Here is a 15115-nt window from a genome sequence, read left to right as displayed (position 1 = left end):
TGATTTGCCAGAAAGTCATTCGTTCAAAATAACTCCACCGAAGCGGACGAAATAGGGCAACATGTGAAAGCCAAATTCAATATTCGCCACTTCTTTCCGGGGTATATTAGTCTCTTGGTAATGTTTCTTGGGATTGAGCACACGATTGCAATTTTAGTAAACATGCGGTCGTCTGGTGGTGGAGGCTCGGATGAATTTGATTGGGTGTTCTTGGCGGTGTTTTCTTTGTGTGGCGGTGAAAGTGAAATCAGAATTTTATAAAGATTTAAAAAAATGCACATCAGAACAGTTCAGATTATAGTGGATCATCTATTCGCAAAGCTTCAGAGCTGAATTTCAAATATTTTGCTGACTTTAATCACAACTTTTGAACTCCAGATAGTTTGGTGATATCACTTTCTTTTGTCGCTCCCAAGTGAGATTTTTTAAAGATAGTTTGCGTGATGAAAATGAAGAATCAAATCTTACGATCTGGAGGAGGGTTGCATATTTTACAGTTTCTCTGGCGAATTTTGATCTAGTTGATTTCCTTAGCTCAGTGTCTCGTCCGTCCTTCGGATAAGGGGAAAACGTGTTTTCAGAAGTGTGTGACTCGTCTTTGCCAACACGAAAGCACCAATGTTATTGATAATCATTCTTGGTCCAATCTATAGATTACGTACAAACCAATCGCGTTAATTATATCGTATTGCTTAAAGGTTGCGCCCATCCACTTCAGGCTGTAAAAGGCTAAAGACGTCCTTTGCGGCTTGTGCAACTATAATGTTAGGTCACCCACGCAGAAACTGGGATTAGACTCAGGGAAATGAGATGAGATTCTGGCTTAACTTTCTCGGCTGGCACCTGCTCCCAATAGGGCCCATCATAATAACCCGGGACCAGTTACAGTATTGTTGTCTAGCTCACAATACGGTCGTGTGTTCGTCACGCATCGCCGAAGGCAACACCCTAAGATTTCAGCCGTATTTATATCTCAGATAGATTCGCCCTGAGCCTTTTTCAGCTAATATCATAAAGATTCTCGCATAATAGCGTTACGAAACCCTACAAATTCTCTCAGAATTGCGTTGAATACGGGGTGGGGTGCGAATGTTAAGACAATAAAACAAAATGGCAATGATTGTACTTCCGGCGTGGATGAAATCGAGGCTGGGTGCCATTTGCTTGAAGCGTTGCATTGTGGTTGCGGAAATTGTGTTGAAGGTGTACAAAATGGCCATCCCTTTTCTGACTTCGCTAACAAGGGGGCATTGTTTCAATCGCCAGAGCAGAATGTGTTACTAGATCAATGCAACATGCTGCCTGGAGGTTAGTAGAGTTGGTGACCTCGGGATTTACAACCACATTGCTATCGTCTGCTGCCTGGTTCTCCACACTGTGATATTCTCTGCAAAATGACTGTCACCATCTGTAGAATTACAGTTGCAACTTATGAAATTATGATTGCCATCTACAAAATGACGATTTCCATTGTCGTCTGTAAGATAAGAATTTCGTGATTTTCATAGTGAAAAAAGACACGGACAGTGATATTCTGTTTTCATCTTTCCCAAAAACTCCACGGGCATCCAAATAGTATCATAACCACCATTCCACTGATCAACAACCGCGGTAGCGTTACCAACGAAACACGCCCTGCCCACCGCGTTAATTATGATAATATTATATATTGGCAAGAAGAAAATAGCATCGAACCGATTGAAGTCATCCAAGTGGATAAAGCCAATCAGTGGGTTCAGATGCCCTTATATCCCCGTTATTACTTCCAGCTTATACTTCCACGAGCAATGCTTTATGCTTCATAACTTATTAGCATTTCTTGTTATAGTTTAACCCCAAGAGATTTCGCGAAAAAATGAAAATATGATGAGATTTTTTTATTTGTTTGTGTTGGTAAACTTCTTATGAGGTTAATGCGAAAATACCTGATTCTTGTCCATTTCTACTTTAAAGGGATTTCTAATCAACTCGAGTCCGATAAAGTCGTCGATTTTATTCGAAGTGTGTCTAAATACACAAAATATACTGATCTATTCATGCTATAACGTATCGTATGCTTTTAATTCAAGATTTTATTGCAGTGTAAAGGCTCGATATATAATAATTTTCAACCATTGAAGTTCCCTGGAGACAGAGAGGGTACATCTAATTAAGCCATCTATATTCGACATTTGCTAGTTTAAACAGAATACTCGGCTGTATAGCCTAAATTTGTATTAAAGTAAATGCGGATGTGGTATCCACATCTTAACACACATGACTGTCTCTCATCAAGGTGGCGGGGCCTGGACTGGAGCAAGATGGGCATCCCATAGAACACAAAGATATCAATAACTGCACTGAGTTAATCTAAACATCTCATTTCATTAACTGAGTCATAATTCAAATTTCACAATTTGTCACTCTCGTAAATTTGAAAGTCAGTTCTCCCAACTCATTAGCTCGCATCTTGATTTGCATTAAGGTGAATTAATAAGGAACGCTAATAAGACGCTACCCATGGATGACTGGTTTAAATGCAGCACATTTTCTTGATGGCTCTGCAGCAAGTTCGAAAATAATGACGTCATGCAGTCTGCGAGGACTTTGAAACCGACTGCATATTGCTCCACTCACAAATAGTAAAGCAGCATAAATAAGTCAACCATTGTAAATCAACTTGTTATTTTGAAACAACAACAGACTTTAAATGCACACTTTGAGGGTGGGGGAGGGATCGTTACCCTCGAACCGGTTTCCAACATGGCGGCGAAATTCGTCTGCACGCGACCATTCGAGGTTCTTTCGCATCTGTCACGTGGCTCTAGCTTCGGACTGACCGATCTCCCAGCGTTAATTGCACGGCGTTGACTAGCCACGATAATCATGCTAATTAGCCGAGAGTAAAATGCAAATTAAAGGTGGAAATTTAGTCCTCAATCAACAATGAGGCAGTTTCATTTAGATTTACATCCGTGTAGTTGCACGAAATCTCCCGCTGAAATTTGGAGGTGCAATCATTGTCAATTAAAGAGATCACGCACGTGGGTTTTTTTTCTTACATAATGTTTTTTCGTGCACCGGTTCATGCATTTGTACTTTCAGATTTGTAAAATCTACATAGCAGCAATACTGAAACGAGCATTTTTAGATAATGAACCCATGTAGGACATATTTATTCGCCGTCGCGTCTAAGATATCTTTCACACAGCTGCAGACACGAGTCGAGATGCATGAGGCGTCCTCTGCTCTTAATCGTCTGAACTACAGAGCAAGACCGTGCAGTGATGGTTTTACCGATGTTGTTTCTTGGACAAAACTAGTCTAAATTCATGGCTTCGCAAATCCGTATCGCTTTGTATTATAACTTTCAGAAAGGTTATCGCTTTGTATTATAACTTTCAGAAAGGTTATCGCACACGACGACCTGGGTATGTTTTGAGAGATGTATCCATTCTGTCTATAACTGGCATCGATTTCCTTGGTATTTACTTAGAGTAACCAGGTATTTATCAATATTTACACACTCTTTCCACACACAGTATGCCACAGCGAAGTATGGAATTCAAAATATCACCGCCAGTATTGCCGCGCTTTATTTGCGCAAAACACCGGATACGGAATCCCAGTGGCGACACCTTTAAGGTAAAGGTTGAACTAAAATTATGCCGAAGCGGAAAATTTGATTTTAAATACTTTCTTACATGAATTACAAAGAAAAAAACCTCCTGATAACAAACTTGACGCACGTATAATCGAGTGATAAGTATGTAGAATGTTTTGGCTCAGTCGAATAGTTTATCAATCGACCAGAAGTCGAGATATTTTGAAGTGAACTGATGGAATCCTGAGAAAAAACACTCACTACTACAGGGTGAAACAAAAAAAACTGCGGAGACAGTGTAGGCACCACTCTCATATCAGCACGACACAATCATTGATTTATAATATTTATTACAGGTAAGATCATGATAAGTCATTGACATGACAACGAAAATGGATGTGATCACAATCACATGAATCGAGATTCCCTGATCCGGCGAATAAAGTTTTTGGTAGTGGAGGTTGCGATCCAGCTGCAATATGAGTACCCAGAGACCAAGATCAAGAGGGGCTACTAGGACTAGCACTGCCAGAAGGCCTCATGTCGGAAGTCAGCCTACTCGAACTGGTGCTAATCAGGCTGTGTTAGACTTTAGACAATCAACTGGTGGTTCTAATAGGCAACAACAGGCCCCCTTTCACGAGTTTCAGCAATTGGAGCAGGTCGTCTTCCCATCCTTACCTCATGTACCTGGACTAAACCTGCCTACACTGCCAACCCTGACCATGCTTCCTAGTCATCTTGGCCAAGTTCATGTAGGAAGGGCCAGTCATGCCAGTGCAGCATTAGGGAGTGCTCCCAATGTGGAGAATGCAAGAACAAACTCTGTACCCCCTGTTGCAAATGTCATCAATCTGGACCATCACTATGCTCCACCTGCTCCAGATGTCATAAATTTGGACCTAGACGATAGACCCCTGTTTCAAAATCACACTGTAGGTGAAGTTGTGACGATTTCTGAGACAGAGAGCATATATTCAGCTGATGACAATTCGAATTCGGACATTCAGGAGATTTCAGATTCGGAACCAGGGGAGTTGGCACCGCCCCATTCTTCTCAGGGAGGTGCTGTAAGCAGTCCTTGGGCAAGTCAGCGAGCTGTTCGGCATGGGTCGACACGTGAATTAGCTGTGAATGAAGCTGGAGCAGAAAGTCAAAGATCTAACCCTGATAGGTCCCATCAGATGGTTTCCCAGGTTGATACTCAGGTGAGTGAAGCTTCTAAAAACGAAACCATTTGTCTGAAAAGTAACTAAAGTTAATTCACTAGTTACTCCTTCCTGCAATGTGCATTTGATGGTTATTACAGGTATATTTGTACTTGAGTCACAAGCAGCATATTTTCTAGGACCTGTTCCCTTTGAGCAATATTTTTGTATGTTGCAGGTCGCTCCAAGTCTTCCTCCTCAACCACATGTTATTGTGGGCTCTGACGATGAAACTGATGACGGGAGGAGTAGTGAAGAGGAACCTATGGAAACAGACCAAGTAAGCCAGAGCTAGTCTAGTAAACATAAATCGAATAGAGATAAGAAAGTTATACACCACCTATCATCACGGCCTACTGTGGTGCAGTCATTGGAGCTATTCTGCAGTTGATGAAACGGCAACATACTGTTCTGTCCCAAGATGAAAATCGATCGTCAGCTTCCTGATTTTTTGTCCTATCTTGTCTGATTGTAGGGTTTTCTTCTTCAGGCTGATCGAACCCAACCTGAGCCAGATGCAGCTCCAGTTGTTCCTGATCCTATTCCCGTTACACCAAACCCTCTCAGAATCTCGGCCCCATCTGCAAATTTGACATCATCTCAATCGGCCTTCAGGACACCCAAGAAAGTCGGTGCTTCTGCTGCTGCTGCTAAAGTCATGTCTCCTGAGAAATCGGATGATGAAGGAGAGGTAAGGATCCTAAGAGATCAAAATTTGTCAGATAGTTTCCGATTCACCTATTCCCACACAGGAGAAATGATGTTAGCTGTTGATGTGATCCCTCCAATAAGTGTGTTCTCGCCCAATTTCTACGGTTGTAAGCCTTAGGTAAATCATGTAGTCCTTGTTTATCTAATTGTCCGTAAAGCATCAAATATTTCGTTTCTTTCAGAGCTGTCCCATCTGTTTTGAATCGTGGACCACATCCGGTGCTCATCGGTTGGTCTCGCTCAAGTGTGGCCATCTTTTTGGACAGAGGTAAAGAATAAACAACTCTAAATTATGATGCTTTGCCATGCCGACAAGAGATATTTGTCACTTGTGATCATGATCACAGATCTCAGCAATAAAAATTGCCCATTTGTGGGGCGCTTAAGAAGATGGCCTTTTCCAATGAACATGGAGTGATTGTATACCTTTCTGTTCTCACCTTTTGTTTCCATTTCAGTTGTATTGACAAATGGTTGAGAGGTCAAGGAGAAAAGTGTCCGCACTGCAACAGGAAAGCAAAGAGGAGTGACATCAGGGTCATTTATGCCAAGGCACTCAAGGTACGGTACATCTTTAAAAACGCCCTACAGAATCTATTGAGACGGGTGGTGAAACAGAGATTCCTTTTAGCTGGGGCCTATGCCAAGGCAACCAAATCAGAGTGAGAAACTTGGTATTCTTGTAATCAACTCCTCCTATCGGTTGACGACACAGTCAATCGGCCAGTAACTTTGATTGACGTGCAACTGTGGTAGCACCCTCGTCCCTCCAGACAGAGAAGACGAGTTACTTTTTGAGAGTAAAATTCTTTTTCAGGTTGTCGATACCACTGAGAAGGATCAAGCATTAGTAGCATTGGAGAAGGAAAAGGAGGCAAGAAAGAGGGCAGAGTATGAGGCAGCCGACAGCCGGTTGCGCTTTCAACTTGTGGTTGAGGAGAACAACAAATTAAAACAAGAGCTTGAAAGAAAGAAGCAGCAAATTGAAAATCTTTCAAGGTTAGTACGCTTCCTTGTTTCAGTATTACTTGTATGTGGTTAACTTGAAACTCCAGTACATTGAGAATGAGATGTGGCTCGCAGGGGATTTGGGCCCATGACATCTCGGTCAGTCCGAATCATTTCCAGTCATTCACCTAAAACCTCAGCAGGTTCAAAATCCCATGCTAGGGGAAATATGTGCCACCATCAGTCTTGAAAACTGAATTAGCTTAAGTTTGAGCCACTGTTTGGCACAATGCTTCACTCTATGCAAATGCTTTACTTCAAATACTGTTGTCATGTGGTTATTTTAACAAATAAAGATACCTGAAATCTTGTTATTAATTCAGCTGTGTGCCGTCAACTACAAATTCAACTTTAAACCAAGCCAACAAGCAGAGTTGGTTACAGAATGGCTCCAAGTATCTGCTAGATAGGAATGTAGAGATCTCAAAGGTGAGGAGGTGCTTTCTGGAATCACAGCAGTGTCCCATCCCTTGTCCACGTAGAGTGGAAGACCGGCCAAATTCCAGTCTACATGTATCAACCAATTATCTATTTGTACTTTTACTGGTTATACTTTTTGATACTGGTTACATTGATGGAGATTTTTCACCATCATTCTCATTCACCATTTCGTCATTACATCTTGCTCTTCTCATCTTGTTTTTCCTTTCCAGGCTGGTGGATGTCGAGTCATGACATGTAGTCTACGTCTTGGTGCTATCATCATCTCACAACCTTCCGCGAACCCCATGTTCCCGGGTTTTGGAGTTAAAAAGGTGAGCGTGTAAAAACCGAAAGCAGAATATCTAGACACAATTCTGAATCTGGCCAGAATTGAACCTAGGCCTTTTGCACCAGACACTGGCAGTGTCAGTCCGTACATATCGAGTATCTGAAGAATGCAGCTCCTTGATGTGCTTACCAGTATTTAAATACCACCACCTTTTCCTCGTGCAACTGTCTTTTAAACCTCTGTCAAATTCCAATTCAGTTGGTGGTATGATTACATTATTGTAGACCTCACAGAAAGACTCGTTGACCAGTGTTGGTATTGCATAGGATTATATTTCTATTCTTGTCTGTTCCAGCTGAGTACGAATGATTTTAGAACCGCCCAATTTGTCCACATCCACAGTAAAATGATCCGGGACTTGGCTTTCAATCCAAAAAGTCATGATGGACTTCTTCTCAGCTGTGGCATAGACAAGATGCTAAAAATAACCAGTGTTATTAGTAATACTGTTGTTCAGAGGTACATACATTAAATCTGTACTGAAACTGCTAAAGTTTTCGTGGCTGTTTTATTCTAGAAGTCTCAGACTTTGAAAAATAACCTAGACTAAAAAATAACGATCACAACAAATCAATTTTTTCAGAAATTTTTGCAAATTGCATAAATAAAGCGGATTTACACTTTAACCTGGGTGGAGGAAGTCACGTTTGACAGAGACACCGGCATAGAGACTCACAGCGACTATGGGGTTCGAACCAGGGAACTCTTGACCCCTAGTGAAGAATCCGAGCCACTTGTCCACAGTGGCTCCCTATTGACATCTAACAGTCGGTTGTCGATATTTTTTTCAGCTATGAGGCTCCAATGCCTATCTGGAGCTGCTGTTGGAATTCAGACAGTGGACATATCGTCTATGCCGGTCTATTGAATGGGAAAGTGTTAGCATTTGATACCAGGAAAACTGATGAAGTATTAGACACGATTAACTCTCAGGGATCCAATAAGCCAGTTGTGGCTTTACAGTATGTGCCCAGGGATGAGCAGGCATCTTTTAAGTAGGTGGCTCCTTTGATTGTTTGTTGTGATAGTTAGAATATGTGTTCAAGGAATGATGCTGGACATGGCAATTGGACCATCGCCTGAGCTAGGAAGTCCATCTTTGCTATACCAATGAGACTGCATGAGTTATAAAATTGACACTTGACATTAAAGCTGTTGCTGCATTGAGTGGTGTGACATCGGACAGAAGTGCCATGTCAGGCCACTGATACTAATACAGGAGACGAAATTAAATTGACTGATGTCACTAACACTAGGACATAAAGAAATATTTTGAAAATTTGACCCTCTATTTCAGGCCGAGTGGACTCCTAGTAGGGCAGATGGATCGTACATCATTCTTTGAAGAACTGCCAGACCATCAACACAAGGTTCATATGTTACCACTGGAGGGTAAGTATCATCCCTGGATACGTGATTTTCAGGGGGGCTCCACGCCAACCACCATGTTCCGTCATGGCAAAGATATGGCCTGGGTAACTCATTTTGACTTGGGTTCACCCCTTTCTGATGTTGTAGAACTGGCCAGCCTTCTTCGTTCAGCTTTGTCTTTCCGACACCACGCTACCCTTGAAAATCTTGGTAGTGTCAGATTCATATCTTCTGCTGTTTATTGGTGTAAATACTTTGATTTTCAGGCACGTTGACAAGTTTGAGTTTTGAGTCAAACACGCGTCACATTCTTGCCACATTTCGTCCATCTGCTAAGACGCCGAGTGTCAGACATACGGTAAGTCAAATACACTCTACTGTCAACTGTTAAGCATGGCTTAGGTGTGTAATGATCATTGAAAGGAGATTGTGACCTCTGAGCCTTTTGTGTCGAGATGTCCGGGTGAAGAATGTAAAACTTTAAGAAAAGTTTAAGAAACTTCCACAATAAAACTTACTTCACGGCACAATTTGGTGATATTTCATGGAGAGAAAGACGACTAATTTTGAGGCAAATTTGTAATTTTGAATTTCAGGTGTGTGAGCTGGCCTTACATCATGAACCTACGAATGTGCACACCCAGAATCTCTGCACCTGTCACACAGTACAGACACTACACGGCGGCAGCACAATGAAGATGTTGAGCCGGTCTCAACTCTATTGCAATCCAGACCACCAAGAGAAACTCCTTGTTTGTGCTGGAGATGAGGCAACGTTGTCGGTAGGTCGTCTTTCTTGTGTTATCGTTCTTGCGGGTGTTTTTTATCTGTGCCTCATTTGGGGTTGTTGGCAAATAGCTGTCTTTGGCTACAGTTCTTCTTCTGCATTCAATATTACATGTACCACTCGTAAACTTATCCTGACCTCAAAACTTTTTCAGACGAAAGTGTGGGATGCAAGTGAAGGTCATCTGCGACAAAAATTGACCTCAAATGGACCGGTCGTGGATACGTGCCAATTCAACTACAATGAAAATCACTACCTGACAACATTGACAGAAAAATCGCTCGCTGTCTATAAGTGGACGTAGCATTGAGTTTTGAAGATTTGTAGAAAAGTTTACTCTCTTTTGATAATTGGTACTATTTGCTTAGATCACATGTTCGTCTTGGTGCTTTGAGTGACTTGTGATCTTTTCATTGTGTCGGACCGAAGATTGTGAGAAGTATTGTCACCTTTCTTGAAGCACTGTACATTTGGGTGTTATGACCCTTTGGGACCATATGAAACTCCTGAATCATATACATATATTGACAAAGTAAACTTTATTTTCGAATGAAATATGACAGCTGTTGTGCCTTGCTTTATTCAACTCCAGATTAGTTCTGTCCATATATTACTCTTGATTTTGGATTGGCTCCACCTGCTGGCACTGACTTTTGGTGGTAGTAAATGTTCTGGCCACAAGCTGAGCTTCACACCCAATGAGAATGTCACATCCAGGGCCAGTGTCCTAGGATAGAATGTTGGGGGGGGGGGGTACTAGGACACGTCCGTTCATCGCGACTGACCGATTTCAAGTTCAGGAGCACAAATGCTTCCCGAGCTGGTCGTCATTTCGTTGCTCGAGCACATTCGTCTCGGGGCGCAATCGAGACCGATCATAACTTGGTGTTCCACTTGGTCTTCCCCCAAAATGATTGTCGCGACTTTTACTCCTACTGCTTCGACTATCACTATCATCGCTGTCGTGTCTACTACGTCTTCCCGCGCTCCTGCTATGACTCCTGCTGCGGCTTCTGTACGCCCGTGGCCTCGTCCTGTCTTGACGGCCAGCCCTGTCCCCGTTCCGTATCTGTTTCTCCCTGCTCCTGATCCGTCTCCCACGTGTCCGCGATCCAGGTGGAATCTCCCTACCGACGCTGCAGTGACAGTGGCAGGCGCAGCTGCTGTCTCGGCAATACATATCTTGACTTGAATGCTTGTCGTTGTTTGTCCTGTGGAGGAAAGAACAATTGTTATAAAATTCCATGCGTCGTAAAAAGTTTTCACCCAATTGACTCTATATCTTGGACTCCGTTTTAATTTCCATGACACGTTGATGGATAGCTTGACTGCACGTAATATTGAATGTACCTCGTCGCGTGCCGATTGTTGCTGGCCAATCCAACCAATTGCTTCAAAACACTCGATGAATTATCAGAAACCCTCATAATGGCCGTCCCGTTTGCTTTTAATTTCGTGACGAAAGTTGTACATCAAAAAATGACAAGAGAGATGCGCTCGTCGTACCATCAGGAAGAAAAGATGGTTGCGACTTTGTCCTTGTCTAAAACTTACCTTCAAAACATGAAGGGACACATGCTGTATCAATAAAAGATCAGCTGTTGTTGGCAGTACATTTTATGGAGCAATTTGGAGGTTTGTTCTTTTGTAGATGAAGTATTGGTCCGGAGAGAAGAAAGTCAGAAGTTGTAGATAGATTGTGCAACGAAGTTTGGAGTGTATTTGCAGGCGGGGAGCTTTGCTGGTTTGAGTGTTTTGTGACTTAGGCTAGTCAATATCAGACCACATGTCCGAATTCCCAGAGTGTATAGTGTGCGTGTGTGTGCGATAGAAGTTGATGCGGAATTAATTTCGGTCAGATAGGCTTGGTTTGTGTGGATCAGAGACAAAAACTGTCATAGACAGATCTGAAGAGTACGGGACTGAAACCGTAGTGCAACCGTGTCACTTCGTCCAAATATACGTCAAACCTAGGATTTGATGAAAAGAAAAAATGTCAAGTCGACAGCTAATACGGTGTAGCCAGCTTCCACCAACAGAGCTAACGCGTCTTAAGACGGAAGGTGAGGTTCACAAGTAACATCGGTAGCAAGTACAATCTACTCAGCCCTCTTTTTACCAGTTCGTAGAATGGCGCAGGATATTAAACGTGATCTCTGAACGATTGACATCGACCAGACGTGGGTATGGTTTTCAGTGCCTGAGTATTGATTTGTAAACTTGTCCCATGATTGTTCATGAGAGCAGAAATCGGCCCAGATGGTCCCAGATATATGGCGACAGCTGCCAAAATAGATTTGTGAAGCTCGACTCGTCTTGTATGATTCACCAATTTCAACACAATTATAGTTGTGGAGTGCTGCATAAACTACTTGTAGCCTATACCTTGAAGTTTGGGGTCGCCTGCTGTCTTGATTGTGCCTCTGTCGCGGGGCTATTTGGGCCGAGGAGAGGGTGGGAGACCGGCGCATACCGTTTCCAACGCGGGGTCTCCCGTCTGCTGCAAACTTTGGCTCGCCTGTCGACATCTCAACACAGACTCTGTGTCCATTGATCCATCTGAAATTTGAATTTTAAAAAATATATCAAAAAGGAGCCACATACGAAAAATATCTTTAAATTATGGATGCCGACCTATCCTAGTGTCCGCGTTGTTCGCCAGTCCCACGCCTCCTCCGTCAAGGACGAAGGAGGAGACTTAAGACCGATGAACAGCACTGATAAATCAGCTTGAGTGAAACTGACGGACTATAATTTGGGCAGGCCACTTCTAAGTTTAGACAGTTGAGTTCTGTACATTAGTACAAAGCCTCTTGGAGTGGGCATGTCTCAATTCTGCCCATCAGATGCGCGCACGACCGATTGTGTCTGAGCAGAAAGATAATTATTGCGGTCTTCTTTTGCGTTTTTCAATTAATCAACCACGCTGGTTCTAACTTCCTCAACATCTCCCCGCCGGGCTGAAACCATCCAGGCACCCTGTGTAATAAAAATAAGAGGCGTACAATATTCCTACTCACTTTTCATCCAACTCATCCGCAGCTTCCTCCGCTGCGCGCTTGTCGAAGAATTCGACAAAAGCGAATCCGGCTGGTTTCCTCGCCACCCACACGTGTTTCACTGCCCCAAACTTACTGCACACATCCAAGATCTCTTCCTTATTCGCCCCGTCACCCATGTTACCGATGTAAATCCGTCTATCCATATTCCATTTTATGTTTGTCTTCGGCGGTGGTGAAGGCATTTTCGATTGTCCTGCCGCAGAATGTCGCCACTTGCACTGAAATTCGGATGGATGTCCGAAACTCAGTCCGTCTACGGGGATGTGTTGTGATTTTACTTAAATCTCTCGGCAAATACGCACGCAGCTGCAGATGCCCTTACCCGTCTGCGAGAGAGTGGTACTATCTTCAAACCACAGATCAATTTTACTGAAGTCTTCTGTGAACTGAATCGATGGTCTTTGATCCGTCCGTCCTCGGGAAATTGTACGATGTCACAAGCGAAAAAGTACGTCCGATGCGTCCTGTGTATCACAAATTTATTCTGTGTACGTCTCCAGAAAGCCGTTGAGTCGTTTGAAAGCCGTTTAGCCGAAATTGACCGAACTGGTACTGTGATGAGTCTTAACGCTCCGCCTCTGACGACTCTAGGACGTTTGCAGAAAAACGTTGGCCCAAAATCGGGAAGTGCTCGCAACCTGCCACCAATATCATGTAACTCCTGTTCACGAAACTGATGCCGAACTGATATTTCTATATGACAAAACAAGACCTTTCCAGGATGAGGCCATAGGCCCTAACATCAGACATTACGAAATGTACCCCAGGTGGAGAAAATTGGTGTCCACGTATTATTCGTAATGTTGTGACTGTTACATACAATCGAGCCCATTGAGATGCACACGCAGCTGTGTCGAGATGGTCGTTCAATACGAAGTACTGGATGAGGTCTTTTAATGATTATGGTAACACGTTTGGGGATATGATGATATCTAAAGTGTTGAGTGATCATGATTGGAACCAATCATTTTGAATTGCAGACTGGTGTTTGCGCTATTACTTGGACTAAAGAGAGCATGTGGCCCGGGGGGGGGCATGTTTCGCATCTTGGCGGGGATGTGGTATGCATGATGTAAAGTTGGGGTAAATGTAGCCCCCCCCCCCCCCGCCAATTGCTTTCTGTTCTTAATAAAGTATGATAGCACCAAAGAACTGAATCACGTAAAATTCGAAACGAATATAAAACTTAACATATATATTTTGTAATGAGTCCATAAAGGGAAAAAGAGAGAACTGTATCGTCCAAGAACATAAAAGGTGAGTGTCGAGTTATCCTAGTGGGACCCCTCACACCCTTAACGGCATCAGCGTTCATTAGTTTGACACGTTGACACCAGGTGGAGGAAACCTTCTGTAGCTTTAGTCTCTAGTGAAGTCCCCACTCGGCTACGGCTCACCCGGGAAATAGGCCTGAATTTCGTATACTTATTCCAACTTAACTGGTGGTGCAATATCTTCATATGGCAAATTGCCACAAAATGACGTCAGTGAATTGGATCAATAGTATGTTTTTGGTAACTATAATATGAATTGACCGCACCAGAACCTCTCTATTAAGGACACCCTCGGGACTCACAAAATCAATGCTGTCCTCGGAGAGGTGTGAGTCCTGAAAAGAAAGGTCAAATTGAATGGAAACAACCAATTTGGAACCAAAACTATTGTCCTTTATGGAAAGGTTGTCTTTAATAGGAGATGCCCGCTATGCAACCACTGGGTCTGATCTCGCCACGAAATAAAAGCGGTGACCGTCTACTCTCTAACCAAATCTGTGCCAATTCCAGCACACACAACTCATACATAATCATTTCAATCGAACCATCCACGTTGAAAAATAATGCTTTATGGATGCAATCGATCAGTTCTCATTATATTGTAAAAGCGGCGATCACCGCGCTCCAGCCAAATCATCGATCATGCAGAGACAAGACCACAATTGATTTTTTAAGCCTTTTAGCAGTTAAATTGTCAATGTTTGACCGCGACGCATCAAAGAACGCGTGGTGTTGTGAATCTGAAATTTAGATTATGTTATTCCGGACAGTCGGGCAAGTAAATGGTGAAAAATAAAATGGTGATTGACCACGGAAATTTTTTTTTAATCGACAAATTAGACAGACTTTGATATTTCCACTATTTTCAGCCAACTGGCAGAAAAAACTCAAAACACGCCCCCTATTACCCAATTAGCAAAATTCGAAATTAATTTTTTCATCAAATAATTTCTTTATATCTGTAGACTTGCCACAACAAATATTTTTTCAATACCTCTCCAAATATGTACTTGAGAGTAAAAAACATGCACTCGTCTAATAGATAGGCCTGGACCTATGAATATTCATTAGTGGTCTTGTCTCTGCATGGAGCACTGCAGAGTAAGCGAAATGCTATCACAGGTCTTCCTGTCCTTGTTCCTGTCGATCAGTTCTCATTATAAAAGCGGCAACCACCGCGCACCAGCCAAATCTGTGATTGGAATCTTCCGTTGATAAGTAGAATCGTACCATTTTCTTCAAATTACTGATGGATGAAGCGATGTATAGTGAGATAGCCATTCGTGATAATAAAAATAAATTATGGTAGCACCAAAAGAACTGAATCTCATAAAATTCG

General features: G+C 42.6%; 2 protein-coding genes across 6 annotated transcripts; one reads left to right on the top strand and one right to left on the bottom strand.

The window, feature by feature from the left end:
• Nucleotides 1-3637: 3637 nt before the first annotated feature.
• LOC135492826 (E3 ubiquitin-protein ligase rfwd3.L-like) lies at nucleotides 3638-9769 on the top strand. Of its 3 annotated transcripts, XM_064779482.1 has the most exons (15): nucleotides 3638-3745; nucleotides 3940-4791; nucleotides 4970-5071; nucleotides 5282-5482; nucleotides 5685-5770; nucleotides 5961-6063; nucleotides 6320-6501; nucleotides 6834-6939; nucleotides 7164-7265; nucleotides 7578-7741; nucleotides 8074-8277; nucleotides 8580-8674; nucleotides 8920-9011; nucleotides 9250-9435; nucleotides 9595-9769. In XM_064779482.1, the coding sequence occupies exons 2-15, from the start codon at nucleotides 4063-4065 to the stop codon at nucleotides 9742-9744; spliced, it is 2502 nt and encodes an 833-aa protein (XP_064635552.1). In that variant the 5' UTR covers nucleotides 3638-3745; nucleotides 3940-4062; the 3' UTR covers nucleotides 9745-9769. The 3 variants fall into 3 exon arrangements, with proteins under 3 accessions (XP_064635552.1, XP_064635550.1, XP_064635551.1); XM_064779480.1 differs by having other exon boundaries at nucleotides 9250-9769; XM_064779481.1 differs by lacking the exon at nucleotides 3638-3745 and having other exon boundaries at nucleotides 3900-4791; nucleotides 9250-9769.
• On the bottom strand, nucleotides 9663-13314 carry LOC135492827 (RNA-binding protein 1-like). Of its 3 annotated transcripts, none has more exons than XR_010448129.1 (3): nucleotides 12461-13314; nucleotides 10995-11999; nucleotides 9663-10651 (listed from the first exon to the last, which is right to left on the bottom strand). XR_010448129.1 is itself a non-coding variant. In XM_064779485.1 (3 exons), the coding sequence occupies exons 1-3, from the start codon at nucleotides 12682-12684 to the stop codon at nucleotides 11320-11322; spliced, it is 489 nt and encodes a 162-aa protein (XP_064635555.1). In that variant the 5' UTR covers nucleotides 12685-13310; the 3' UTR covers nucleotides 9663-11319. The 3 variants fall into 3 exon arrangements, 2 of the variants coding, with proteins under 2 accessions (XP_064635555.1, XP_064635554.1); XM_064779485.1 differs by having other exon boundaries at nucleotides 9663-11410; nucleotides 11826-11999; nucleotides 12461-13310; XM_064779484.1 differs by having other exon boundaries at nucleotides 11826-11999; nucleotides 12461-13309.
• Nucleotides 13315-15115: the final 1801 nt, after the last annotated feature.

Source organism: Lineus longissimus, chromosome 8 (assembly GCF_910592395.1).
Source record: "Lineus longissimus chromosome 8, tnLinLong1.2, whole genome shotgun sequence".
NCBI lineage: Eukaryota > Metazoa > Nemertea > Pilidiophora > Heteronemertea > Lineidae > Lineus > Lineus longissimus.
The sequence above is the reverse complement of the archived record's forward strand: the minus strand, read 5'-3'. Positions and strand labels throughout refer to the sequence as shown.

What these genes read in the sequence shown, in the direction of transcription:
- LOC135492826 (XM_064779480.1), top strand. Translation starts at nt 4,063, where the DNA reads ATGAGTACCCAGAGACCAAGATCAAGAGGGGCTACTAGGACTAGCACT. An exon ending in TTTATGCCAAGGCACTCAAG is followed by an intron (nt 6,064 to 6,319) that starts GTACGGTACATC and finishes ATTCTTTTTCAG; the next exon opens with GTTGTCGATACCACTGAGAA. An exon ending in CGGGTTTTGGAGTTAAAAAG is followed by an intron (nt 7,266 to 7,577) that starts GTGAGCGTGTAA and finishes TGTCTGTTCCAG; the next exon opens with CTGAGTACGAATGATTTTAG.
- LOC135492827 (XM_064779484.1), bottom strand. Translation starts at nt 12,684, where the DNA reads ATGCCTTCACCACCGCCGAAGACAAACATAAAATGGAATATGGATAGA. An exon ending in GCGGATGAGTTGGATGAAAA is followed by an intron (nt 12,000 to 12,460) that starts GTGAGTAGGAAT and finishes TTCAAATTTCAG; the next exon opens with ATGGATCAATGGACACAGAG. An exon ending in AGGCGACCCCAAACTTCAAG is followed by an intron (nt 10,652 to 11,825) that starts GTATAGGCTACA and finishes TTTCCTCCACAG; the next exon opens with GACAAACAACGACAAGCATT.